General features: G+C 45.8%; 1 protein-coding gene and 1 long non-coding RNA gene across 2 annotated transcripts in view; one reads left to right on the top strand and one right to left on the bottom strand.

The window, feature by feature from the left end:
- Window positions 1-281: 281 nt before the first annotated feature.
- Window positions 282-26,070, bottom strand: SLC1A4 (solute carrier family 1 member 4). The gene is made up of 8 exons (XM_066316469.1): window positions 25,479-26,070; window positions 16,382-16,424; window positions 15,207-15,269; window positions 10,240-10,406; window positions 7,320-7,553; window positions 5,854-6,048; window positions 3,276-3,410; window positions 282-1,073 (listed from the first exon to the last, which is right to left on the bottom strand). Exons 1-8 carry the CDS (start codon window positions 26,003-26,005, stop codon window positions 839-841), a joined length of 1,599 nt encoding a protein of 532 aa, XP_066172566.1. The 5' UTR covers window positions 26,006-26,070; the 3' UTR covers window positions 282-838.
- Window positions 25,611-26,897, top strand: part of LOC136359648 (uncharacterized) — a 42,032-nt gene continuing 40,745 nt past the window's right edge. The window contains exon 1 of the long non-coding RNA XR_010743312.1: window positions 25,611-25,777. This is a non-coding gene — a long non-coding RNA (uncharacterized lncRNA). The remainder of the gene's footprint in view (window positions 25,778-26,897) is intronic.

Here is a 26,897-nt window from a genome sequence, read left to right as displayed (position 1 = left end):
GCTGGAACAGACTCTACATTTTTTTCAGCCCCAAAGGGATTTCTTTAACAAAATTTGTTCTTCCTCTGGATTTTTCTCCTTAACAGCTTGGTTAGAGGAAAGGAGGGAACCAATCCTTGATCTGCACAAAGATCTCCTCTGTTTGGCCCCACAGTTTGGGGGTTACTCACCAAAAGGAAAGCTGCTGTGAGCTGCAGTGCAGTGGGAGAATAAAACAAGTGCCTATAAGCTATTAATTTAGGTATGAAACAAAAAAAAAATTAAAAATAGAAAACAGCTAGTTTTAAGGACATATTCAATGTTTTTAATGGATCGGAGAACATGAGAGGAAGGGGAGTGGGAGAAAAATGTTGCTTCATATAATGGCTGTAATGGTCAGTAAGTGTCTCCAGGCTAGAAAACAAATTTAAGCAACATTTTCACCCACTCTGGAGTTTCTAGACTGCTTCTCCATTCAAACAGCAGCAAAAATTTTTCCCTACAAATAAGCACGTACTGGGTTTGTCTACCCCCCTATCTTTAACCCATCTGAGCCTTCACTAATGGAAGTCCTGTGACACCAAAAGCCTCAATGGCAGTTCTCATGTACATGTACACAAGAAATGTACACATAGAAACTATCAAAATACTATTATAAAGCGAGTGATCCTTCTCAATACCCCTTTCTCTGCCCACCCCACCTCCCTCCCCCTTCCCCAGGCCAGCATATTTCAAAACAGACTGGAACTGAGCACTTCCAAGAGCTATCCAAGTGCCCCTGGTCGCACTGCAAAGGTCTGGGTGCGTTGACAAGTCCCTGGGCCACCTCTAGGACTGATCTTGACGAGCAGCCTCGAGTTCACAATACTGATTCCTTGGATTCAGGGTCTGCTGTACTGCTTGTGTTGGAGACTGGGTTTTTGTGGGTTACCAAAGGTGATGTTTCCGCTTCAGACTTGTTGTTAGCCACTGCTTCTACGGTGACTTCCTTCAGCTCCTGCTCTCTCTCTTTCTTGTCTTTTTCATTCAGGTAATTAAGGATGCCTGCCCCCAGGGCATCCCCTTCCACATTCACAACTGTGGTGGTTCGGTCCCTGGGGAAGATCAGAAACAAAAAACAAAGCAGCAGGCTTTTAGTTTAAGAGTTACAAAACAATAAGGGGAGCTGATTCACCCCTGCTGAACCACTAACATCAGTGGAGCTAGACAAGGGAGATGTAGTTATCACAGGTGTTTTCCACAGAAGCATCATCACTATTTCAAAACTAAAAATGTGTACCAGAGCAGGTTTAAGGTCAGTCAAACTGTTACTATCAGCTGCTTCTGGTATCTCTGTGGGTTGCAGCAATGATACTACTCTTTCTCAGGTATCCTGCTTTTCACAGCTCACCTCCTTCCTCTTCCCTTTCCGCAGGCCAGCATTTTTCAAAAGCAAGTTCAGAGCTTCAGGAACTTATTTTGGGCTTATCCAGAAAGTGACTCAGAGCACCCAGCTCTTCTTTTTCACTACAGTGACTTGTACCTTAACCCAAGCACCGAGTTTAAGGGATCCTTCCAAAAGCAGGCAGAATGATTTGTGCTCTCTCCATTTGTTGCCCATAGCACCCGCCCTAATTTTTGGTCCTACAACAAAAAACTAGTGTGCCACGTGTAATGGAAGAGATTTATGGGTCATAAAGATGTTTCCATGTGGCTTTTGAAACTTGCTAATCATTCTGCAGCCTAACTTTAACAGAGGCTCTACTTGTAATTGTGGTCCTCTCTGGTAATTAAACAGCTGATGTTAAAGCAACACATGGGACTCCTTCCTCCCTCCTTCCCCCTTTTGTCACCACAAGGCTGAGCTCCTTGACTAGAACAGTGTTGACCACAGAGGGATGCTACATATTTTGAAATGAAGGCAGTCAGCACAGCACAGGCCAAGAGCAGCCCAGAGTGAAAGGAAGGGCAAGTTTTTCAAGCCTCTAATCACTTGCAAGTATAGGTGTGGAACATGCAGCCACTACTGTACTTCCTTAGGAAGACAGGATAAAAAGGGCTAGCCACTGCTTTCCTGTATCTCCTGTCCTCTGGATGTGGCTGATCCCCAAGAGGTTACAGTAAGAAAGTGTGTGATGACCCTAAGGAAGCTGTAGAAATATGATTATGCTCCACAGACACGTGTTGTGTGGGAAGGGAAGGTAATATAGCTGCCACCTTCTCCAGTCTCTGAAATTCCAGGGTGCTCTCAGGCATCCTAATTTCCACATCTGCTGTGGCAATGCAACATCTATACAAGAGAGGCTGGTGTTTCCAAAAAGCAATGCTGAGGCATTATGTGCAGCCTAAACCAGGAACTGCCCAATAACCCACCAACTGGAAACAAATTACCTAAGCAGGATTCATATCACTTGACCCATACTGACCTCCTACTTCTTTCCCAGAAGATGGAAAGGGAAGGTGGTAATACTGTCTACTAAACTTGTGACATTCAGCAGTGTGTTTCAGCCATGACACTGCCTACTGCAGTGACAAGTGCCACAAACGCTCTGTGTCCCTGCCAATGGACAGCACTCCTCTATGGCACTTGTGTTGGTGCTTTGACCAGTCTCGAAACTATAAAAAAAGTTCAAACAATAGCTGACAAGAACTTCTGATGGAAACTGCTTCCCATATGTGACCAAGGAAGCTTTCCACTATTGATGTTCAGACTCGGTTTCCTTTGTCCTCCCCTGATCTTCTAGTGTCCAATTAATTTCCAGCAATATCAACACCTCCTAAACGGACTTTTAACAACCATTCTAATGGGAACTGAAGCCAAGAAGAAATACATTTCTACAAAGGCTGAATAAAAAAGCTGAAGAGAGATTTCAGCATGCTGATTGCTTTAACTGAGAAGGCAATACCTTTTCCATTCCCCATCACAAGTTACCTGTTCTGTAGGCAGACATCTTGAAGGGTCTTATTTTATACTGAGTAATAATCTGTACTTTGACCAAGTTTCTGGGCTACAAGGATGTTGTTGTAAGGTGGATGTCACTCTCTTCTCCCATGTAACAAGTGACAGGATGAGAGGAAATGGCCTCAAACTGCACCAGGGGAGGTTCAGATTAGATACTTTTCCATGGAAAGAGTTGTAAATCATTTGAACAGACCGCCTAGGGAAGTGGTGGAGGCCCCAGAACATGGCTTAATGGTGAGCTTGGTGGTGGCACTACACTGGCTTGACAATCTGAAGGGATCTTACCAGCCTTGGCCATTCTGTAACCCCATGTCTCTGCCTTTCAGCAGCAAGTGGGTGAGGCTGCAGTACTCACACGATCCAGTCCACGGCCAGGATGAGGGACAGGTCGTTGGTGGGCAGCCCGATGGCCTCCAGGATGATGGCGATGGTGAGGACGCCTCCGGCCGGGACTCCGGCCGCTCCCACGCTGGACGCCGTGGCCGTCACACTGAAAAACAACAGCCATGTCTGGTCAGAGCAGCTCCCAGCTCTCCTCTGCTGCACCCTGTCACGTGCTTCCCCAGCATGGGAATTGTAAACAAACGCTCCAGCATGGGACACAGGCAGCGTTTGCTTCCCAGGCAAACCCCTTCCTGCCTGCTGGTGTAAAGGGATGGGTACAGAGGACAGGGGCTCAGCAGGGATCTGCAGCAGTTACCGTGGCCATGGCTCTGGGTTCAACACCAAGACTGCGTTTTCAGGATAAGAAACAACCAACACAGCTGGATCCTGCTGCCTTACTAACATTCCCAGCTCCAGTAAGCTGAGTGACTTGCACCTCCTGACCACATGTATAAAGGCAAACTCTGCCATGCAGGGCACAGCACAGTCTGTGTGTCTCGTTTGCATCCCAACACAGACTCTAAATCAGGAGCTGGAAACTTCAGTGCAGGTTCTCAACACACCTTTTTGTGTGCAGATGTCTGCAGCTGAGCTCACCTTGGCCTATCACTGCATCATCCTCAGACCTGCCTTCCCACATGATTCACTGAGATGAGAGTACCTGAAAAGCTGATTTGGCTACCCACCAAAAAAACCCCAGTGCCCCAGTCCTGCCTTAAATAGACAAACAACATATTGGGAAACACAGTCAAGAAGGAAATAAAATCTGGCTAGGAAGGGTATAAAAGAACCAGGAACCAGCCCTAGGAGGGATCTGGTGCATGCAGCTGTGGCTGCTGGGCACAGTGAGGGGCCTGACCTGTTTGTGGCATCCTTATTTAATGGATTTTGAGGAGAAAAATTAAGATAATGACTTCATGGGATATAGGACATCAAAGGATATTCCTAGAATAGAGGGGAGAGTCTTAGAGAAGGAGGTAGGACTGAGGTGGTGGAGGGGTGTTGCTCTGATTTTCCAGCCTTCTGATGTTTTACATTTCTATACTAGAGTTTTTCATGCATTCTACGATAAAGAGTGATGTTTTGTAAATAATGCATTCCTTTCCAGGGGAAAGAACAAAGTGATGGACTTTTAGGTTGACCAGTGAGGTCAGAGAGGTGTTAACCTCATCCCCAAATCTCTAATGAAATTCCAAAGACTATATAAGTCAAGGTTCCAAAAATAAACTTCCTTCTTTCTCATTTCTCAACCTGATGGGTGAGTGTTTTTTTTTTCATGTCCACCTAGTGACAGAGGGCATAATGGAGCAAAGCCGTTAGGAGGGAGACAACAGGAGATCTGAGGACAGATCTGATCTTTCTACAATGTTGAGGAAGATGAATCAGGGAAACCTTATAAATATGATTGCTTAGCAAAAGATTCTGAAAATATGAAACCTATAATCGAAATATAAATGAAAGCTTACTTTGAGTTGTAGGATACTGAGTCTTCGTTACTATATAACCTGAAAACAATAGCCCAGCTAGCTGAAGGAGAATCCCTTTTGATTGAACAATACCTTTCTGCTGGCTAAGGGATCCAAAGGTCAATGTAGCAAAACAGAAGTCTAAAGAGTAGTTTTTAGAGTTTAAAATATAACACAGTATGGTAATATAGTAGTTCTTATAGGCTGTATGTAGATTCTATATGATTTTGTGTCTTGTATTACTTGGTCACTCTAAATTAGAATATTCATCACAAAAGGAGATATAATGTATTGTAACAAAGACCTCTCTTACCTCTTAGCTCTTAACTCTTACCTCTCTTCTTAACTCTTACCCTTCCTCTTCTCCCTACTCTTGCTCTCTCCTGCTCTCTGCCCCCTTGCTCTCTCACTCCCTTCTCTCTCAGCTCTCACCCTGCTGTTCTCTCTCCCTCTCTCTTTGGGACTCCCCTCCAGCTGAGGCTGATGGCTGAAGGCAAGGCCCTTTTACCCACGACCCTTGCAATAAAACCACGTCTTCTAGAATATACAGGTCTGCAGAATTCTTTGTCCCAGCCGTCCATGGATTCGCCTACACTACAGGAAAGCCAGCAATGTAGGCTTGTAGGAAGGACAAAGGTGAGCAGGAGCAGAGTCTTTAGTACAAAATAGATGAACCAAGGAGCTGGCAGGAGAATTTTCCAAGACATCCAGAGGAGGAATCAGAGGCTACTTTCTGCACAGTGCAGAATGCCTCAATTACCCAGCCTAATGGTGACTGGAGGATGGAGGAATGAGATGTTTAAGGAAGGAGAGGAATTTTATGTGAAAAAGAGCTTTAAACAGCTAAAAGTCTGTTTCAGAATTCAATTACCCCTCCCAGGTTCCACCTTCTATTAAGTCGAGACTCTGGCAAATCTTATAAAGGTTTAAAGACTCCATCCTTTAATCACCCTATAATTATGTTACATAGCAGTTTGTAAGCTTTAGGTCAGAGCTGTGGAATGCTCACTGTTAGTTATTAACACAGAGACCACAGCTTGAATGTGTCTGGGGGCCAGAAGGATGCGGTTGCAAGCAACTTACAGGATTGTGAAGATCTGCCCAGGGTTGAGGTCGACATTGTTGAGCTGAGCAATAAACACAGCTGCCATGCACTGGAAAATAGCAGCTCCATCCATGTTTACAGTGGCCCCAATGGGAAGGATAAACCTGCTGATCCTCTTGTCTACTCCGTTGTTCTCCTCAATGCACTTCATCATGGATGGGAGAGTGGCTGAGCTGGAAACAGAAGAGGGAGAAATGAAACACAGAGCACCAGGGTGCTCTGAATGCCCCATTACTGTCTCATGGCTTTCATCTTTCTAGCATAGACTGTCAAGAGTCCTGTCTATAGCATGCTAGAGCCATTTTACAGTCCCTCCCTGTCACAATGGCAATGAGGGACCCTCCTCACTGAGTTTTGAGCAGAGGTATTTCATAATCTGCTTTCTTCCAGAAATAGCTGATAAGGACTTTAATCTCCCAGAAGCAAGAACTCATGACTCAACACAGTATGCAGCATTACAAGGCTGTGGAATGAACAAGTCTCAAACTACAAAAATACAATAATGTGCAAATACAGCAGGGGAGGCTGAAGCTAGATGAACTTTAAAGTTCCTTCCAACCCAAAACCACTCTGTGATTCTATGATAATGTAAACACAACAGATACAAAACTAGTACAACATCCTGTACTAGTACCTTCTCAAATGAACAGAAAAATAATTAAAAATAAAACATCACTCTTGGATTTATTTCTGGCACTACAAACCACATGGTTTTACTCATAAACCCTCTCTTATTATGCAGAAGGAGAGAGTTTACAAATAGTATTTCAGCTCCTTTGACAGACATGCATCTACTTTTGGAGATGACAAAAATTATTTTCCATGGATTTAATGGTTTTATATATACTTTATATATATTTAATGATTTATTTGTTCAGGTGTTATAGATACGTTATTTGATCAGGTGTTTGTACTTGAGAAAAGTGTATATGACATGCTCAATTATTTGGTAATGACAAATAAAAGTTTAAAATAAAATCAGGCCAGATCTTTGAAATAAATAATGTTAAATGCCTTTACACTAGCATGCAAGCAAGTCTGCTTTGCCTCTACAAAATTAGTCAAAATTTGTTCCAGGTCCTTCTGAACTTTAAAAGTAAACTTCTGAGGACAAAGTTACTCAGTACTGACTCTCACTTCACTTAAAATTGAAAGGACAGCTGGCAGGAACATTTAAAGACAATAACTTTAATTTTTTTCCCCAAAGTATTTCCAGCTCAGCATCATGCTACAGCCCCAATATTCTGAGGAATTCTTTTCAACAGCTGATTATCAGCACGTGCTGTGTGACAGGCTGATGACAGCAGTGAGACTCTCTATGCTCAGAAGACTCTTTTTGCAATCTCAGGAGCAATATTCACACCTAAAACTAAAACTGGATACAGGCGGTTTAGGGTGACAAACATAACCAGGCTATAGTCCAAGAAGTGGCACAGAAACCCACCTGGAGCAAGTGGCAAAGGCAGTGGCAAATGGTGTGATAAGTCCTAAGAGAAAACGATAGGGATTTTGCCGTGTGGCTGCAAAATAAATAAGTGGCAGAATGATTCCTCCGTGGATGACATGGCCCAGGATAGAGGCAAAGATGTATTTTCCCAGACTGGTCACCAGAAGCACAATATCTTCCATTTCCACGATCTTGCTCCCAACAAGGAACATAATGCCAATAGGTACATACCTGTGTAAATGAAATATTGGTTATCATCAAGTACAAACAAGAAGCCTTGGAAAACACAACGTTTTCCATCCTGGAGATCACTAAAGAATCTGCTGCTCCTACTAAAGGGTGGTTCCTTATTCACCACACACTCGTGCTAGGCACATTTGGAAGGCTTTTCTCTAAGACTCGTGTTTGGTGGATGGTAAGCAGTCAAATTTTAAAAGATCTGTTCACTAATGCCCTCAGAGACACAGCCAGGAGAGTGCCAAAGCGAAGGTGAGTGGGAAGCAGAAATCCTGCCAGGAGCTGCCAGCACAAGACACCAGTGGGGAAGGGAGGGGAAAGGAACAGCATCACATCACTGAAGTAGAGAGAAGGGTCAAAGAGTTGAGTCTTACACATCCAGAAAATCCCAGCACAAGTACAGAGTCAGGTCATTAAAATCACAGACACACTTGGGTGCCAACTCTGTGGAGGTTAAGAGAAAGCTGTGCACATACCAGAGAGCTCAGCTAAGGCTGCTGATGCATGTGCCAAAGACAGCAATTAACTCTGCTATTTGCCTAAAAAGGACTAAGTTAAATGATCAGGCTTCCAGAGTTTCCCCCAAGCCAACAGCCAGGCACACACACACATACATCCATGCCTCCTATCTAGAAAACATGCCACGTCAGCATTTGTTTGAAGTTTCCTTTGTCAAGAGCACCTGGAGCTGCTCCAGGGGAAGGGCCACCTGCAGGCTACAGCCACACCCCTGGTCCCAGCAGCCCTGAAAAGACTGAACTGCCCTTGCACCAACAGCACAGCAGCTCTGAACGAACTGTGTGAATCACTGCAGGGCCAGGGCCAGCTCCTTCCTAAGCTCTGCTGGGATGTTTTTGTCTCAGTACCTCTGCTGATGCTGTCCACACTTCATCCCTTTCTTCTAAAATTAAGAAATACTAAAAGATCACCTAGCTCTGCAAAATCCTGCCCCAGGAAAATGTGTGACTACAAAGGATCTTCCTGTACATCTCAAGAATAAATGCCCATGTTCAAAGAAGCTGATTTGTCAGGACAAACTTCAGAAGGTATGGCTAAACATGCAAAGGTCTGGAAAGGGGGGTGAGCCTTAAAGCTGCTCAGATCACTCACTTCTTCCTGGCCTGCATCTCCCTCAGGTTTCTGTAACTTCCCTCTTCTATGCAGAGAGGGGAGCTCTCCCTATGTCCAGATCCATATGAGCATCCTCTATCCTCCCTTGGCCAAATCTCTAGAGGGGCCTATGGAACATTCCCCACTTAGCCTCTGAAATTCTGCCTTTGAAGTGTGTTTCTGAGGATCCTGATTAGCCAGATCCAGCTGAGCCCTGGTGCTGCACAAACTCTGAACACTGAATTCCTCCCCCTGAAGAGGGAGGCTGGAGAGGAAAGAACTGAAAATTGAGACCCAAGTGCTGCTAAACACGAGAGTGGCTGTTGAGCAGGACCAGAGACGAGTTTAAACTGCCTTTGCTCCCATGATTTCACCATTCCCAAGTATCCCTTGGGAAGCACATGCAGCTTGACAGATTTTGAATAAATACCAGGACTACACAAGAGCATTAAGGAAGGAAGAGAACAAGTAAGGGCTTGACTGTTAAGGGTCAGCAGTGGTCTCCATAATCCACAAAATAAAGGATTACATACCAACTGATTGGCTTGAAGTGCTAGCACTGTAATAAGCTGAATACACGAACTGCCTCTTATCAGTATTCAGTGTCCAAGGAATTACACTCAAGAGCAAAAAGCTTAAGCTGCTTGGAGACTGAATTTTTCAATCCCTTATGATAGCAACTAACATAGAGATCTGCCTGTGTAAAATCAGGTGTTTTGTTAAAACCCTTCTACTTCTTGTGGAGAGGAAAACAGTAGGAATGAAAAACACAGAATGAAGTAAGAAAAAATGCCTCTACTAAGGTACATTTACCTTTTTCAACAGCTTTGGACAGGGAGTGAGAAATGTCTCACTGTTAATTTGTTTGCTAGCTATCTTCATGAATATTTTTACTTTTGTATGTGAGGTATTAGTACTGTTGGTTTCACAGGAGCAACCTAACTCCATATAGCTACCCAAGGATAGCCATGATACTGCTCTGTGGCCCAGGTTCCTCCCACCTGATGGAAAACCCAACCAGAAGGATGCTCCTACTCCAGTTTAGGTGGTCTGAGGCACTCTCTAGAGGTGCCTGCCTCCTTCAATGCTGGTTTCTTGCCTAATGAGAAAGTTCCCTGTGCTCCGGTTCCTAACCAGCAGACTTTTTTTGGTGTCAGAAAGCTTTGTGGGATTGATCAGAGCAATATTCAGCCCATAAACTTTTCCATAGACTCCAAGGAATTAAGTGAAATAATGTATTTGCTCATTGATAGGCAAGAGGAAAAAAAAATCAGCCTTAGAAAATACTGAGTTTTCTTTCCACTAAATAATCAAAAAGGAGTCTAGAGAGGATTTGTAGGCAACCCTTTGAAGTCCTCCAGCCTGATACTTTAAGCTATGAGTGACTGTCTCATTACAGGGCACAAGCAAGGGGAAAAGACCTCACATGGGGTGTGACATCACAACATTCCCTTTTGCTGTGATGAGGGATCCCTCCCACAGGAAAAAGCTGGGCAGAGAGATGAAATGTGAGTTTTGCTGACCTGAGCACAACACTGCAGTGCAGATGTATCTGCAGTCACACACTCACCACATAATCCAGGTAACCAAGACCATGGTTGCCTCATTGAATGAGTTAAAGAAGCGAATCAGATCTTCCCCCTCCTGGCCAAGCTTTTTCAGTGCCACTCCTAAAACCAGAGCAAACAGCACCAACCCCAGGATGTTCATCCCTTCGATCTCAGTACCAACAGGGATCTGCAGAGACAAAAAAAGAAGGCTTGTTACATGTGAGAATAGGACAAAAACCTGACAAAAGGGTCACCTCATTTTGTTGTTGTTCTGATTGATCTGAAATCAACAAGCAGAACTTATCTTGGAAAGGAAGAGCCTATTTTGTTGAAGGGAATCAAAGAGATCTGGACTCAGTTCAGGTACAAACCTCCCTAGTCATGAGCTGGCATGGGTTCACTGGAGAAGGAAAAGGGCTGCTACTACCTCCCCATGTGTCCTTCAATATAATAGTTGTGTTCTCAGTGACCTGAACAAGAAAACTCCCCAGTTTACTCAGGACTTTAGTGTAACGATGATACCAAGGTGAAAACCATGACAAAACAACCAATGAAGCAGAAAGAGGGGAGAAAGGCACAGAAAGGCAGCAAACTGTGGCAACCTACTCTACTTCTTCATCTGTCCATGTCAACTGTGGGAGAGAGAGAATCTGGTCCCCTTCTTAGAAATCTGTCATTGCCCTGGGAAAAGTAAGAGGCTAAAACCAGGATCCACCTATTGACAAAAACTATCTATCCACAGGTCTGCTCTGTTAGTCCTTCATGGTTTGCTTCTCAAAGAGAGCCAGAGCTCCCTTTGGCAATGAAGTATCATAAGAACTGAATGAGTGCTCTTGTGGCTCCATAAAAATGTAATTGTTTTGACAAACGGGGTTTTTTTTTTTCTCTCCAAGTTGGCAGTATAAACATGTCAAATTGCTGTTTTATTTGGAAGAACTTCTATAACAGATGAGGTTGTGTAAAAGTTTTGGCCTTTTGGCTAGTTTAAGTGGACACTAGCTCAACACTGGGAAAGAAAAATACATTCTGAGCTAAAAGTTTGAAATGAATATTGACTAAAGAACTCAGGATACTGATCTGCTAAATCTGATAAAACCAGCCTGCTTAAGATTGATGTTTTTGCTGAAAGTACACTGCTGAACTGGACTGTCTCTCAACGGCAGGTGGAAAAAAAGTCATGCAGGGAAGGGGATAAAATGTAAATTATACACAAAAGCAGGAAGGTTAAAATGTTAAGAGAAGTGTTTACATACAGTGAAAGTGCTGGCTTTTTTATTCACTAGGTAAAAAATAATTAGATGTGGAATCTAATATTCAGGGCAAAGCTGCCACTATTTATTTGATTCCTGATTGAAAAAACTGAGATGATGGACAGATATTAATCATGAAGCACAGTGATATCTCCAGAGATATCTGAAGAAACATGCTGTCACACACACTAACAGTTTTCTGTCTGGATAGTTTTAGCTATATTCTGGTTTTTGTAACTGAAAGCTCTAAACTTCTCAGTGTTAAGACAAAAAAAATTACATGCTCCTAGTAATTAAACAAACCATCTGTGTACGTGGGATGTTATTTTATAATATATATCATTTTATACTGGGTTCATTTGATACAGGGGTAATACGAAAAGTTCAGGTGGAATGGAATTTTATCATAATGGGCTCAAACCATTCTTCCAAAAGTCCTAAAACAGAGAATACTCTTTTGTTTGGGTTTCCATTCTGAAAAAAACATGTATAAAACTTTGCTGTGGAACAGAAATTCAGTGTTTCAATGCTGTAAGAGCCCAACATTCTGACCTGGATGTTGCTGGGAGAGAAACTCTACTCTCCAGAATGACAGTACATGGTCTTCTTTCACCCTTGGAGAGGTCTCTGTCCACCTTGCTCCCAGCACTGTGGTAACTGCTGCTGCTGCTGTTCTCCAAGTGCTCACACTCACAACCCTTCAGGCCTAGATTTTGTTATCTGGGGACTCCCTGACCTCTTGGTGACCAGAAGATGACTGTGTGTGCCACTGCCAAAAGCTTGTGAATTGTCTCCCTCTATTTGCTGCCATCCTGCCCCCACTTCCAGGTCTTTTTTTCTCCCCTTGCTCTCTCTCTCTCACCCATTTCTTCACAACACACAACACTCACCATCACCTCCCAACACTGCAGATGTAGGCAGAAGATGCACCACTTGCCTAGAACAGTAACTTATTGCAAGGAATTTCCTCCCCCTGCAAATCCAGGGGACGATCTGCAGCACTCAGGGAATTCCACCTCGTTGCGACACGACGTGGAATGAGTCCAGCAGAAAATCTCCAGCGGAAGATCCTCACAATCCCAGCCTCTAAAACTGGCAGATGCTGAACAGCCTTTTTGTACTCTCACAGAAGAGTGCATCACCCCAAAGGGGCAGCCAAACCAAGCAGCATTGTGGACACCAAACAAAAACAGTTTTAATGAGCACTTTGTTTCTGGACAAACTTCGGGACGTGTTATTGTTTGCCTGAAATTGTGCATTCTCTTAGGAAGATCCATGGAGCTCTTCTGGTCCTTGAACCTTTCTGAAGATCCCATTGTTTTTTAGCTCTTGAAACAAAACTCTTATCAAGGAAATGACTGCTGACATTGAACAGTCCTAGTAGTAGGTGGGCTGAAAAGAAAACTCAGCCATGTGATGTGAGGAAGAAGAGCAACCACTGGTTTGTGTATTTTTACTCCTGTCCAAAGAGGAACTGAGCCCCTCCAGGCTCCCTGTGCTGCAGATGGTAAAGTGAGATAGTCTGTGCCCTAGGAAGTCTTGCTGCCAAAGAGACAGAGAGGATGTAGCCATAAAAGCTGGGTAAACATGAGGTGAGCATGTGAAACAACAAAAAAGGACATGGCTGAGCAAACAACTACACGTCCCACTATTCACTTCATCAGCAAGAGAACACAGGGCCTATTAACCAGCGGAGGGAAAATATAATAAACGGAAAATTTTTTCATACAGAAAGTTGAAGGAAAACATTTCTCCTCTTCACTCAAATATTCTGCTGATGAAAGAAAAAAGTAGATAGGAATATGATCTTATTCCCCTGGAATCAAACTTCTGTCATTATGATATCCAAAAATCACACTCTTCTTTCCAAACCTAATCCTCATCTATCCATAAATACTATGATCAGACCAGTACTGAAACTGAGCTAGCAAAACTGAGATGATGCTCTCTTTTTATTTTGTCTGTTCTTCCCTAGAGACAGTAGGGCGTCTTCTGGAATTAAAGAAGCTCAGTCTGGTTTTGCTCCAAAAACTTGAAAAAGATTTTGGAAAAGTAATAGCAGAAATAACCTTTACATCATCACAACTGTTGGCAAAAACAGACACCGGTGGCATATTCAGAATTTTTTTTTCTGATAAAACAGAAGACTGATAAGCAGGAAAAAGAGAGAGGAAAAATGAAAAAAATCATGTTGTATTTTAAAGGGCCAAAAGATGCATTCTTATCTCTCAGGGAAATGTGATGGTGTTGAACAAGCATCAAAAAATACTTGACAGCCAGCACTCTGTCCAATGGTTTGCCCTAATCCATGCTTGGTTGCTATGGAGCCCACATCAAACCTGACAGTGAAGATAAATAAAAGACTTACTCCCCTTTTCATTTACCCTTGCTTAAATGTCGAATAACTCCGCACTCTGCAACAAGCACACAAATCCAAGTGCACTTTGCTACAGCCTTTCATCCTGAATGTGTCTGAGCAGCACAAAGCTGCAGGGCTGAGGGCACAGAGGGAGAAAGTGCTCTTTTGGGATTCCGACTGCATCCGTGTCACACGGGGTCACTGCGGATCTGGGCTAATGGCATCCCACAGGCAGGGGCAGGGGGAGCTGCCTCCTTCCCCAGGGGAGCTGCTCACCCTGTGATGCCAGGGCTCCCAGGCAAGGCACAGCTTTGTCCCTGCTCAGTTCATGTGTCATCCCTGTCACCCCGACTGCAGGGCTGCTGAAAGTTCAGCCCAGGGCTGGAAGCAAACAGTCTGCACTGCATCACCTGCTCCCACACCGTGCATGGGGAGGAGAAGGTAATGAAACCAATGCTCCCTGTGCTCAGGCACAGGCTCCAGAGTCCCTCTGGGGGTGCAAAACCTGCTTTATCCCTGATGGATTTGCAAACTGGTGGGCAAACCCCAGCTGAGCCCGTCCATGACGAATGCAAACCTTACAAGCCTCTTGCCCCAGGGGAATTCGTATTAAAAACATCGTAACCCAACGCCTGACACTGAGCTCAGACAGCCAGAATGAACCTGGGGAAGAGAAAATCACCTTGAAAGTAATTTCTCAGACCAGTCTCCCCAAAATCCCAAGGCAGCACACAAGACACTTTTCTTGGAGCAAGGTGACACCTTGCAGGCTGGGACCCTGGGTCTGTTTCACAGCATGCTGCTGGTAAGACAACTGTAATTATTGCTGCAACATGTCAGCTCTGGCCAATAATAAACGTATTTGACAGTCCTGTCTGCAGGAGCAACGACATTCAGTGGGATCCAGAGCATTTCTGGAAGCCCTACCATCTACATAAGGAAGATACCACTCTCTACTTTGTCTACACCTACACATCAGTTCCCTTTTTGACACCATTGCAAGAGTAGCCTATTTGCAATGTTCTGTCTGTAATTTCTACTCCTTCAGACCCCTTGTTACTGCATCAAACAAAATTTCAGCAATAAGAAAAAATTCTCAACCCAACAAAACATTTTTTTAAAGAGCCTTGGGTAGAGGGAAAAAATCCCTTCATTTTCTCCAAACTCTTAATGAAGAGTAAGGTTTAAGGTACATACTCAGCCAGCCTGATTGCTATTTAGTTCCCAGTCTAGAGAAAGATATTTGGAAACATTAGGCAGACTGACTAAAATTTAGATCAAGTGAGACCAAGTCTAAGAAAGCATGGCCTAAAAAAAATAAAGTGTCAAGTGTCATTACTGACAAGAATTTGTTTAAAAACCTAAGAAATTATCTTACCTTTTCCATTGTGGTATTTCCAGAGGTAGTGTTCCTGAGCACCATCTTATAGTCTGTGGCATACTGCAGGTAAGAAAAAAAAAATCCACAACCAAACAAAAATGGTGAGGCAGGCATTAAAATTGTCAGCAAAATATCTAAAATCTAGGGCAACTCTTTACTTTGATAAACGAACTAGATACCTCACAAAAGCAGGGCCCTTCTTTGGGCTTATTTTCTTTAAATTTAAAAGGAGGGAAGGAAAAGTTTCTGTCCTTGTCAATTGCCTGTGACAAGAGCAGCACAGAGGAAAAGAGGACTGCTTTATTTCATCCCTGTACACACAGAGCCCTGACACCAGAGGCATCACAAAATACTCTTTTCATAGGGTTATTTTTGTACTGCTTCTGTTTTTACTCATGGAATATTGACTTGTACTGTATTTTATATTCATGCAAAATGGAACTTGATTTTAAGAATTTGCCCTTGGTTTTGATACAAAAGCAAACCCACAGAACACCATGAAGGCAAAAGCTATTATTCTGCTCCTGTATCATAAAGAATCACTCTGCCCCACGACAACATTCTCAACATTCTCTATCCTGACATATAAAATTAGCATTGAGAGCTAAATCAAAATCTTATTTTGAGCCCTACAGCTCCTATCCATCAGTTTAAACCACACTATGTTCTGGTGCCAGTTACCATCCCATCACACACAGTCTCTGTTGGAAGAGAAACCAGGCTGAGTAATTAATCCAGCAAGGGATACAATGGAAACCACTGAATAAAACTACCAGGGAACAGGTAATGCTTACACACATGGAGCCTAAAGGTCTTCAGCCTTGTCTGTTCTGAGCCCAGCTCTGAACTACATAGCCAAAGGATTCCCAAAGCCAGCTCCTGCAAAATGGTAAGCAGCCTGGCACAAAGCAGGATTGACAATGCTGCCCAATGTGGCACCCAAAATTTAAGGAGTATTTTTAGTGAAGGTAGAAAAGATGGGCTTTGAATATGCTTTTGTTTGAGGAATATTTTTTAAACTATTTGCCATGGAAGTCTGACTATATCATGTGTTTTTAAAGACCCTACCTTCTAAATTAACTCCTGGTATTTTCTACACCATCTTTCTAGTCCTCTTCCAATAAAAGTGCCTATGCACTGTAGCTCATGTCCAAAGTCCACACAGATCTTACCGTTCGGAAAGCTGCGGCAACAAGATTTGCAGGAAACAGGTTCCTGTAAAAGACAAACAATAAAAATGAAATAGGTCATGGAGAACTTCTTAAACGAATGCACCAATTACTCTCAGAATTCCTTTTCCAAAGACAAGCACGCTGGCACTGGTGAGGTGCAGCACAGAAGATATTCCTGCAACATGTAGCTTGCTGTGTGTCCAGAGGTGTGGATGCCATCTTACTTTGCTCACATGAAAGAGATGACAGGTGCCTGCTGCCACACCTCACCTTTTGGGCAGGGCCCCCAGAGGCAATCACACACAATGCTGGTTACACACACCCATGGCCCAGTGGCTACAGAAACTGGCTCAGCCACACCAGCTGCAGCACCAGCTTATGGCCTCCAGCGTCAGGTAGGTTTTTTAACGTTGCTCATGTGATTACTCTTTGCTCACAGCATCAACATGAAGGACAATCCAATCAGCAAAATCCACTTAGGAGAATGGCTTAACCCTTCAACACGGCAAGGCAGCTTCCCTGACCAACAAGGCAGAGCAGAACAGTATCATGGGCCAGATTTCTCTGCAAGGGCTTTAGACAACACAGATGGAAAATACAGCCAACTCCTATGGAACATCTGAATCCAGCAGTGCCTTCACAGAGAAATGCCAATCTAGCATCAGGATAGTGCAGAGAGGATAGCATGCAAAGTGATGTACACTCTTTCTGACCATCCAGTATGTATTTGCATACAGGAAATCAGAACAGTGAACTGGGCCAAGCAGGGCATTCCTCCAAGTTTCTTGTGGTATCTTACAGTTTGTTTTAATGCTATAATTCCTTTCTCCCCTTCATAGGCAAAGAGCACGTGTTCCCCTAGCCAAATGACAGCTCTTGGTTTTCTGTGTCAGAAAGGAAAACAGGAACAAAAGCTGATCTCTGGGGTTATGGCAGGACCCCAGCTGGTGAGGGCAGGAACGTGATGGGTATGAGCTGAAAGTACTGAAGGCATCTCAGAGACACAAGAACTCTTATGGTGAGGAAACAGAAGACCATACCCAGAGCCAGTTAATTGTGGTAAAAAACACTTGGATAGCTGCTCCCCATCATTTGTTCTTTGCACTGCTCCAAGGAAGCTGCAGCTCCCTCCAGCCTGTGCCCTGCTAACTTCCCCTAGTTTTTGCCATAGTTACCCAGGCAAACATTAAACCAGGCTGTGGTCATTCCACAAATGCCATGGAAGGTGCAAATCCAAACCAGAGCAAGAAAAGGAGCAGCACAGTCAAATCTTTGAAAGCAAGAGGGAGATTAAAATAAGGCCCAGATAAGGACTTTGGCCTTTTTGGTTGCATGGCTCCATTCTCCTGCCACACAGGGAGTTTTCCCACAGCCTTGACAGCAGCTGTAAAGTTCATGGAACTTCAATCAAACACCTGTCTGCTATGAAATACTTCAGCCTATCTCTCTCTCTCTCTCTGATGCACTTCAAATGTATTAGGAGGATTGCTCCAAAAATAATTTGTCATCTGGAGTCTACATTCCACCAAGCATGAAAGAAACAGCAACTTTTTCTCCTCAAAAGCTGGCAACACAGCTGTGCGTCTGAAAGCAGGAGATCGAGCTCTCACTCAGCAAAGACCTTAAAGAATTGGTCAAATAAGATCAATGGAACAGCAAACATGCTTCAGTTCTTGCACAGCTGGAACTCTCTGGTGGATAAAAAACCTTGAGCAAAGTAAAAGCAAACTTGCTTTTATCAGGAGTAAAATATCACATATACAAATGGGCTCATGCTGTTGGGAAAAGAAGGATATTTCTTTCCAGCTTTTCATAGCAGGATGATTACTTTTTTTAAAAAAAGAACTGACTGGACTTTGAAGAAGCAAAGAGATGAAAAAAGACTGAAAACCAACCAGAAATCAATTCTTCTTTTTTTCTTTTTTTTTTTTTTAAATCAGCTTTTCCATCTCGATGAAAACAAAACCAAAGGAAGCAATCCTAAAGCCTAAACAACACGGTTCTCCAATGTTTAAATGTGGCCAGGAAACCAAACCCTCATAATTTGCACAGTATGTCAGGCATGGGCCTCAGTAACTAAACATTAACTTATCTCCAAGCATATACTTAAAGCACATAGTTAAGTGATGCCAGCAACTCTGTTACAGCAAGGCAAGGGCCAGGTTCTTACTTCAAGTGTGAATAATGCTAAAAACCAACCTAGAGTAGACACTTCTTTATTCCTCTCGCAGCAGTTGCAGGACTTGACAATTTGCCAAGTAAAAACTTTGGATCCTAAGCTCAGGAGGAGTTGTATGTTCTGTTCAATCCAGTTTCTAAGTACACCTGACTGCAAAACACCAACATCACATAAAATAATGTTCTGGTCCTGTTTCAAATCCCAAAGCTTAAGAACAAAATGTGTCAGGTCATAAAAAGCAACCAACAAACAAAATGGGTTGTCTTAACAGGCACGAGGTCTGCACAGGCTACACTTACTGCTCACCTAAGATTAGTCAGCATGTGAATTAAATTCAACTTTAATTACAGGTGGGTTGGATCACAAGTTCTTACCTTCGGATGGATTTGTGCAAGAACACCACCACAGTGCCTAAAAAATGGGGCAAGATGCTGCGTGCTTTAGGGAGAGATAAAAGGTGGCTGGTGACCTGCCTGGGCCCATCATGGACTTGTGCCTGCATGGTTTGCTCCTCACACCTGGTGAGGTGAAGCTCACCCACCACAGAAACACAGACACAGCTCTGTCCCCGTGAGCAGAGGAGCTGCATGGGGAAGTGTGGACATCCCTCCTGTGAGGGTGAACCAACAAATGGGAAAGCTGATGAGCTGGGTAATTGGGCATGCAAATGAAATCTGGGTGTCTGCCAGCTGGCTTTTCTTCGAGGACCAAAAGTTTAGAAGGTTTTTGTGCTCTGAGTGCCTCTATCAAATGTGAAAGTGGTGTTTAGGGAAATCCCCCATGTTATATGGCTGGATTGTTGACTGTTTCTGATGACCCCATGCCCTGTGCCAGAGAACACGGTCGCCCTTCTGAAGCAGATGTAGATTATCACAGGAACACGGCGCTGGCCAAACCCTGCCTCTGGGTGATAAGGAGCCCTGCACAGCAGTGTGGGATCAGACAGCCTTGGCCCCAAATGCAGGGAGACAGGCCAAGAACAAAGGCCTGGGACAGTCCCCTATGGCAGAGGGACACACGTGCTGCCTGTACCCCAGGTGCTCCCACTGCTGCCAGAACCTCACTGCACACACGCACACACCCCAACTCCTTTGTGCCATAAAAGTGAAGCAGGTGGCACAGGGAGACTTTACTCCCCTCACCCAACACCTGCCAGGAAAGCCTCTCTCTGCCCGCTGCAAGTTGCACAGACAGCCCCAAAAAAAGCCATACAGAAATCCACAGGACAGCTGCCAAGGGGGACAGCTGTGTCCTGGGGCTGAAGCAACAGCTGGGCTGAGCCAGGAAACCTCCATGCAACTGCACAGCACACAGCGTGAGAAAGCACCCCTCTCTCAGATCCCCTTAAAATAGGAACAAGAAAGTAGCAGCCCCAAGGGCGGGTGTTACAGTGTTTGAGTATTTCCTGCTTGAAGACTCTGCTCATCACACCATCTCCCTACGCACAGCTGGATAAATGCACCTTTCTTCCCGTGAAAAGCTGCTCCTACCAGCCAGAAACAGACCATTAGTCCTCAGGAAGATCCCACTGCATTTCTGCTGTAATAGAAATCTTAGTTTAGCTGCAACATCCACTCTTGAGAATCCCAGACAGCCAAGGGAACCTGGAGCTGGCAGAGGGAGATTCTGTAACTCTCCGCCTTCTCCATTTGGATATTATGGTCGAATTGCTCTCTTCTTTACAGGCCTGTATCTTTCCACCAGTGGGATGAGGATTACAGAGGAACTCCTCCATTGTATGTGCAAGGGATTATTATTAACAACTGTTTCTAAACTATTCGTTTGCTAGAGCTCTGCAAACAACTTTGCTCTGGCAGCAAAAGCGTGAAGGGAAATCCAGGCCAATGGAATGAAACCCTAAAATACTATGCATTCCTCTTGCATTGCTTCTTACAAAAAAGTTCCATTTCTGAGGTCAAAACCTTGCTGTCAAAAAACATACTTTCTTGAGGAAGTCTGCCAAAAATATTCTGTGTTGGTTATCTGCAGTTTTCAGGGGTTTTCCCAATGGTACAAGTCCACTCGCAGCAGCTTTATTGCCATCTGTGGCAAAATGCCAGAGCCCAGTTCAAATTCCTCCAGTACTTTCATTTTTTCTTTCTGTCCCAAGATTTTCATTCAGTATCACACAGCAATTTTCCTCATCTGGTTTTTGGTATGTGGATGCACAACACATGCCCTGTACATACTCATATTTGTGAGTGTGTACATTTGTTTTAACAAAGAGAAACCTGAAAATGTGTTTACTTATAGCAGGTATTTGATACTCTTTTGCCTTGATGGTCCAGTCTGTATTTTTGATGCTTGGAAAATAAAATGTAAGTGAGGGGAGTCAGTAGTAAAAGGTAACAAATATAAGGAACAAATTAAAGGAGCAGAAATGTTCAGAGACTTACTAAAAAAGTCCTGCCAGAGAGTGCACCCACATGAATGAAAACACTGAGCTTTTCCTACAAAACTCAGTCAGCAATCCCTGTACTTTGAGAGATTCCAGACTCAGAAAGTGACACAAGCAAAGTGGAACAGTTACCTTCACTTTCAGAACCAGCCACCAGCTTCAAACTCAGAGGTCAGCCTGTCTCTTGGTAAAACTGCAGCCACTGCCTGGACACTTTTTATTCTATTTATGAATTCAAAGGTGGCATCTCCCCCTCCTCTTCCAACAGTCACATTTTGCTGTCTTTCCACATTGGGATTTCAGAGGTGGCCTTCCATGGTTGCTGGTTTTGGGTGACTGCCTTCCCTATGGATCTGAAAACACTCAGAGCAAAGGCATGAGTTTGCTGTGGGTGCTCCCTTGGGCAGCTCAGCTGGTAACATCTGCCAGAGAGACAAGAGAGGGCACTGAGAAGCAATAAAATTTAAACAGGTTTTGCAGACTTGCCTGGCAAACTGGGAAACCCTGACCTTACTGCTTGGGGCGGACGTGTGGACCTCTGTGCACTCTTCCTATCAAAAAAAAAAGGGATTACCTCCTTCCCTTCCCAGACTGTTACAGCTAGAGTTGGATTAAAAACAGAATTCCCTTCCCCAAAGCCAGTCCACAGTTGCAAAACATGTTTTCATCGCAAAATTGGGCAAAGAAAGCCTGTTTTAGATCTCTTTTTCCACTAAAAAAAAAAAAAAGTGTAAAACACCCTGTTGAAATGTTCCTTTTTTGATGAGTGATATTTTCTACTTCAGTCCTTTGTATAAAATGACAGCAAAACATTGACCTCACTGAAATGAACCGCCACGATCACCCACTGACAGAAATTTTGACAGGATCAATAGGTTCCTGTGAAAACTGCTCAATTTTGTTGAATCAGCAAATATAAATCAGAGCTAGAACAAAACTCTGACCTTATTGGAACATCCAGTTGTGACAATTGCCCACCAAAAGTGTGTTAACAAATCAATAGATTCTTGCAAAACACTTCATCCTGCTGCTTCAACTGCTCTCCAACAAGCTGCAGGTGGGCTGTGTGAGCAGTTGGTTGGAGTCCCATCCTTGGGGCACAAGCAGAGCCAAGCTGGCTCTCTATGGTGTCACCTTCTCAGGTGGGGGCCGAGCCACCACACCCCAGCCAGCCCCTTCTTCCAGCTGCCAACCACTTCACAATCAAGCTCACAAAGCCCTCTTCATTCTCTGTTGCTTTATTTTCTCCACTAAATAAATGAGTAAAGGAAAATCCCAGAAATTCTAGAACTTGTTTTCACTCCCCTCATCTTCTGCTGACAGATTTTAAGGATTCTAAGATCCTGCCTTGAGTTCAGGGAACACCCCACTTTCCGGGCTCTTTTTGTAAAGCCATCAGCCTTGAGGAAGTTGCTGTGAACTTTTGCATGATCCCCTCCCACGATGACTGCCTTTGGCCATGCTCCTCTTTAGAAGCTCTACAGACCCGAGATGAGCCATCAGCATCCCCGCTTTGGGGCACAAAAACACTTTATGACATCTCTGCTGTCCCCACCCCATGTCCTGGGGCAGAGGGCAGTGTGCCTAAGCCCTCACTAGATGTGCTCAAGGCTTGCTTGCCTCTAGCACTTGCCAGAAGGGAAACCAGGAGGGTGCTCCAACACCTCCAGCCAGACAAATCAGACCTGGAGGTTATGGTCAACAGACAAAATAAAACAGAGACAGCCTTTGGGTTCACCAGTGAGTCACTATTCATTTGATACCAAAGTCCAAGATAAATCTTTTTTCCAGAGGTTGTTTCTCCATGCCTAGACACATGTTTGTGGGGAAGCTTTAGAACTTGAAAAGGAAAACCAAGACCTAAGCTGGCTCCCAGATATCATTGCAATGAAAAGCAACATCTTTGGTCCTTACCCAATAGACTTCCCAAAGGCAGAAGTGATCTGCAGAACCAAATAGTGACACACAGCTGTGATTTCATCTTTGCTGTTTCTTCCTCGAGTCATGTTTTACACTGGCTTTCAGTGCTGTAGGGGGAGTCAGTTTACCCATTTGTAACTCATTTTACCCTTTCCTCTGAAACCAAGCAGCAGCGAAGCCTTGAAGGACAGTCAGTCTTGTGCCACAACTGAAAACAGAGTTTTCTTGCATCTAATAGAAAGTTTCATGGCCAAAGGAGACAAAAGGAGAAGCAAAGAGCGAGATGCTGCAAGACTCACCCACACAAAAAGCAATCATTTCAACCCTCCAGGCCCTACAGAATCAAGGCTTTGTTATCTCAAGATGAGGTTACTCTACTAAGCTCCATCACAGCAGGGACCAAGTTCAGTGCTCAAACCAAGACACCCACGTTTTCAAGAACAGTTAAAAAAAATAACCTTACACAGCAGAGAGAGGTCTTATTTCCTGAAAATCACACCCTCTCTCCATCCCTCAGTCTGTCAGGAATTTGTGTGCTAAGACTGAAAGTTTTGGTGGTGGCTGTGCCCAAACACAGCTTTTCTGGACTGGATTTCACTGTCACTGCTGTAACAACTTGACTGCCCAACAGTGTGGCTGCAGCAGCCCTCCCCTGGAGTTTTGAGAAAAAGCTGAAATCACAGGCCCCCATACACAATTTGTGAGAAAGTTCCTGTCCCCTCTTTTCATAGAAGGAAATTCCTCTGCAACCCACCAGGTTTTACCCAAGCCTCATCATTATGAGCCCTACTTTGGAATTAGAGACTCAATCCCATCGCTGTCATAACCCCTTCGAAGATGAACTCTACACCTGCATCTACAGCCCAGACCAAGTGCTGTCTGCTCTGAACTTTAGATATTACCCACAGCCTGAAGCTCACCAGAACATCCCTGGCCTGTTCCTCAACCCCATCCTACTCCATGCAGCCAGGTGACACCGGGATGTGACACCAGGTAGAGCAGCCAGGCCAGCATCTGCTGGGGTAGCCACCACTACAGGCATCTTCCCAACTCTCCCAGGTGTCTCTATTCTTTTTTTTTTGCAATTTTCCTTCACCTCCCTCCCCTCCATTCAACAACATTATCACCACTATAGCCAGACTACCTACTCCCCTTGTCCTGCTCTTTCTTTTTAACAATGCTGTCAGGAATTGCTGGTCCTTAAGAAAGATCCTTAATTGTCAGTTCTTAAGAGAGGGAGAGGTGAGCTGAGGACACTGACTACATGGCTGCCAATGGAACAAACCAGACTTACTTTCTGTCCAAAGGGAACATACTCGTCTCAGGGGGAGAAAAGGACATTAACCTGAATTTGTAAATACAGTTCTGGGTTTGGTTGGTTTTTTTTTTTTTTTTTTAGAAAGTCTTTTTATCTTTGTTGCCACATCCCCTTGTCTAGACAGAGAAAAAAAACGTACCTCAGCTGAAAAACTGGACTCATAAAAGCAAAGCAAACAATCAAAATAATAATAAAAAACCCCACTTGGCTTTGTAATTACCAGCATTTCCACTCAGCTCAGCTTTTCAGCCACTTTGCTGTGACACAGGTCACCTCCCTTATTCTTGTGTTTGTAGCTGGGGGCAAAGCACAAGGAAATGCAGTTGGAAGCCCAATACTCAAAGCACCACCTGGATGCCTACCTCGTTTGTCTGTGTGCACTTACTTTAAAAGCCAGACAGATCTCAACAAGACATGGGCCTTGAGAAGAACGAAAAAGGTGAAGTTTGCAACATTGCAAAGTGGAGTAAAGATACACAAAACAACTATCATCTGACTAGAAGTGGAAGCCTTGTTTCCAGATAGATTTGGGGAATGCAAGTCTTGTCTTTGCAAGATGCAGAGGTAGGATGAGAAGCTCATGAACTTACAGAGCATCCTCACAGTGGATGATGTTTAGGGTTACGTCCTCCATGGAATTACAGGGCTGTATTTCCATGCCCACACCTACGGGAGGGCACCCTAAGAGGCAGGCAGGCATTTGGGTGAGGAGATTTGAGTGAAGTGCTGGAGAACTGAAGAAAAAGGTGTGTGTGAGGGGTAAGAAGAGCTACCCAGCCCAGCCTTTGCCTGCAGGAGACAGGCAACAACAGGCAAGAGGGCAGGGGAAGGTGCCAGGCAAAGCCTGCCCTGCAGCCAGCGCCCAGGTTCTCCCTCCAGGCAGAACCAAAAAACGGGCCCGGGCACCCAAAACTCTGAGCAAGCCTCGACTCATCCTCGCAGCCACCGAGGGAAAATGAAAAACAAAGCGGGGAGAAAGCAGAGCATCATGCAGCCCTACAGCTGCCCGGGCTGCGGGTACTTGGGCGGAGAGCCCTGCTTCTGGAGAAGCCGGGATAAGGATGAGGAGGATGGTAAGATGAAGAAGATAAGATAAAAGAAGGAGGTTGAGGAGAAGGAGGAAAACGAGGGGTAGGTGCAGGAAGATGAGAAGATGCAGGAGGATAAGAAGATGAAGGAAGAGGAGCGCTCCCCAGCCCTCGCCGAAGCGTGCAACACTGCCGGGTCTGTCATCATCCTCCGGCGGCGGCAGGGGGGGAAGGAGGGAGCGGGGCGGCCTCACCTGATGAGGTCGAGGAAGGAATCCACCGTCTCCTTTCTGGTGGCGGGCAGCGCGCCCTGCAGCTCCAGCTGCGTGTTGAGCGCGGACGCACCGGCGCCGGGGCGGATGATGAAGCCGAGGGCGACGGCGAGGCCGGAGGCGAGCAGCGTGGTGCCCAGGAAATAGGCGACGGCGATGCCACCCAGGCGGCCGAGCGAGCGGGTGTCCAGGCTGGCGGCGCCCGACACCAGGCTGCACACCACCAGCGGCAGGATCACCATGCGCAGCATCCGCAGCAGCAGCTCGCCGGGGAAGGCCAGGTAGGCGATCTGCGCCGGGCCCAGCGCCGCGCCGCGCACGGCGGCGCCCAGCGCCACGCCGGCCACCACTCCCGACACCGTCAGCAGCACCAGCGCGTTGCGCCGCAGGAACCCGCGGCAGCCCCTCAGCCGGGCCCCGCCGCCCCGCCGCTCCTCCGCCGCCGGGCCCTCGGCGTGGCCGTTCCGGCCGTGGCCCGCCTTGCCCTCACCCGCCGCCGCCTCCTCCATGCCGCTCCGACCGCCGGCCCCGCGTGTGCCGCTACCGCGCGGCGCTCTCGGCGCGGACTGAGCGGCGGCTCCGCCCCGCCCGGGCCCGGCAGCGGCGCCGGCCCCGCCCGGGGGAGGGAGCGCCGTGCCCCCGGCCCGCCCCGGGCCCGCCTTGGCTCCGCGCCATCGCCGCCTCAGGGCCCGCCGTGCCCCCGGCCCGCCCCGGGCCCGCCTTGGCTCCGCGCCATCGCCGCCTCAGGGCCCGCCGTGCCCCCGGCCCGGCCCTGGCTGCCGTGAGGCCGCTCCGTGCCCCTCAGGTCCCGCGTGTCTCCCCACGGCTCACACGACGCCACTCCGGTGTGACAGAGTCCGCGAGGGTCCCCACGGCGTCCACCTTCGTGCCGCTGTGGGTCACGCTTGTCCCTCCGTTGTCCCCCCTCAGGATCGCCATTGTTCGCGCGCACCGCCGTAGTGTCACACCTGTCCCCTCAGTCACATCCCCTCAGTGCCCCCGGGCTCGCATGTGTCCCCTCACTGTTCCCCCTCAGTATCGTCATGGTTTGTACACATCCCTGCAGTGTCCCCATCGTTCACACATGGCCCCTCAGTGTCCCTACAGCTCACACATGTCCCCCTCCGTGTTCTCGTGGTTCAGTCACGTCCCCTCAGTGTCCCTGTGGTCTGCACACATCCCCATCAGTGTTCCCACAGCCCACATGTCCCCTCAGAGACCCCCTCAATGTCTTCACAACTCACACGTTTGTCCCCATCAGTGGGTTCACATGTGTCCTTGGTGTCCTCTTCTCCAGGAATCTCTCATAGAGGTTCTCCATGTCCCCCTCCGTGTTCTCGTGGTTCAGTCACGTCCCCTCAGTGTCCCCGTGGTCTGCATACATCCCCATCAGTGTTCCCA

The sequence above is a fragment of the Sylvia atricapilla genome, chromosome 3 (genome assembly GCF_009819655.1).
Source record: "Sylvia atricapilla isolate bSylAtr1 chromosome 3, bSylAtr1.pri, whole genome shotgun sequence".
In the NCBI taxonomy this organism is placed as follows: Eukaryota; Metazoa; Chordata; class Aves; order Passeriformes; family Sylviidae; genus Sylvia; species Sylvia atricapilla.
This window is presented reverse-complemented; position numbering and strand designations above follow the sequence as displayed.

Excerpts from the sequence above, each read along its gene's own strand:
- SLC1A4 (XM_066316469.1), bottom strand. The coding sequence starts at position 26,005 with ATGGAGGAGGCGGCGGCGGGTGAGGGCAAGGCGGGCCACGGCCGGAAC. Across the intron at positions 15,270-16,381 it reads TTGCCGCAGCTTTCCGAACG|TATGCCACAGACTATAAGAT; the intron begins GTAAGATCTGTG and ends TCTTACCTGCAG. Across the intron at positions 1,074-3,275 it reads CTGGCCGTGGACTGGATCGT|GGACCGAACCACCACAGTTG; the intron begins GTGAGTACTGCA and ends GATCTTCCCCAG.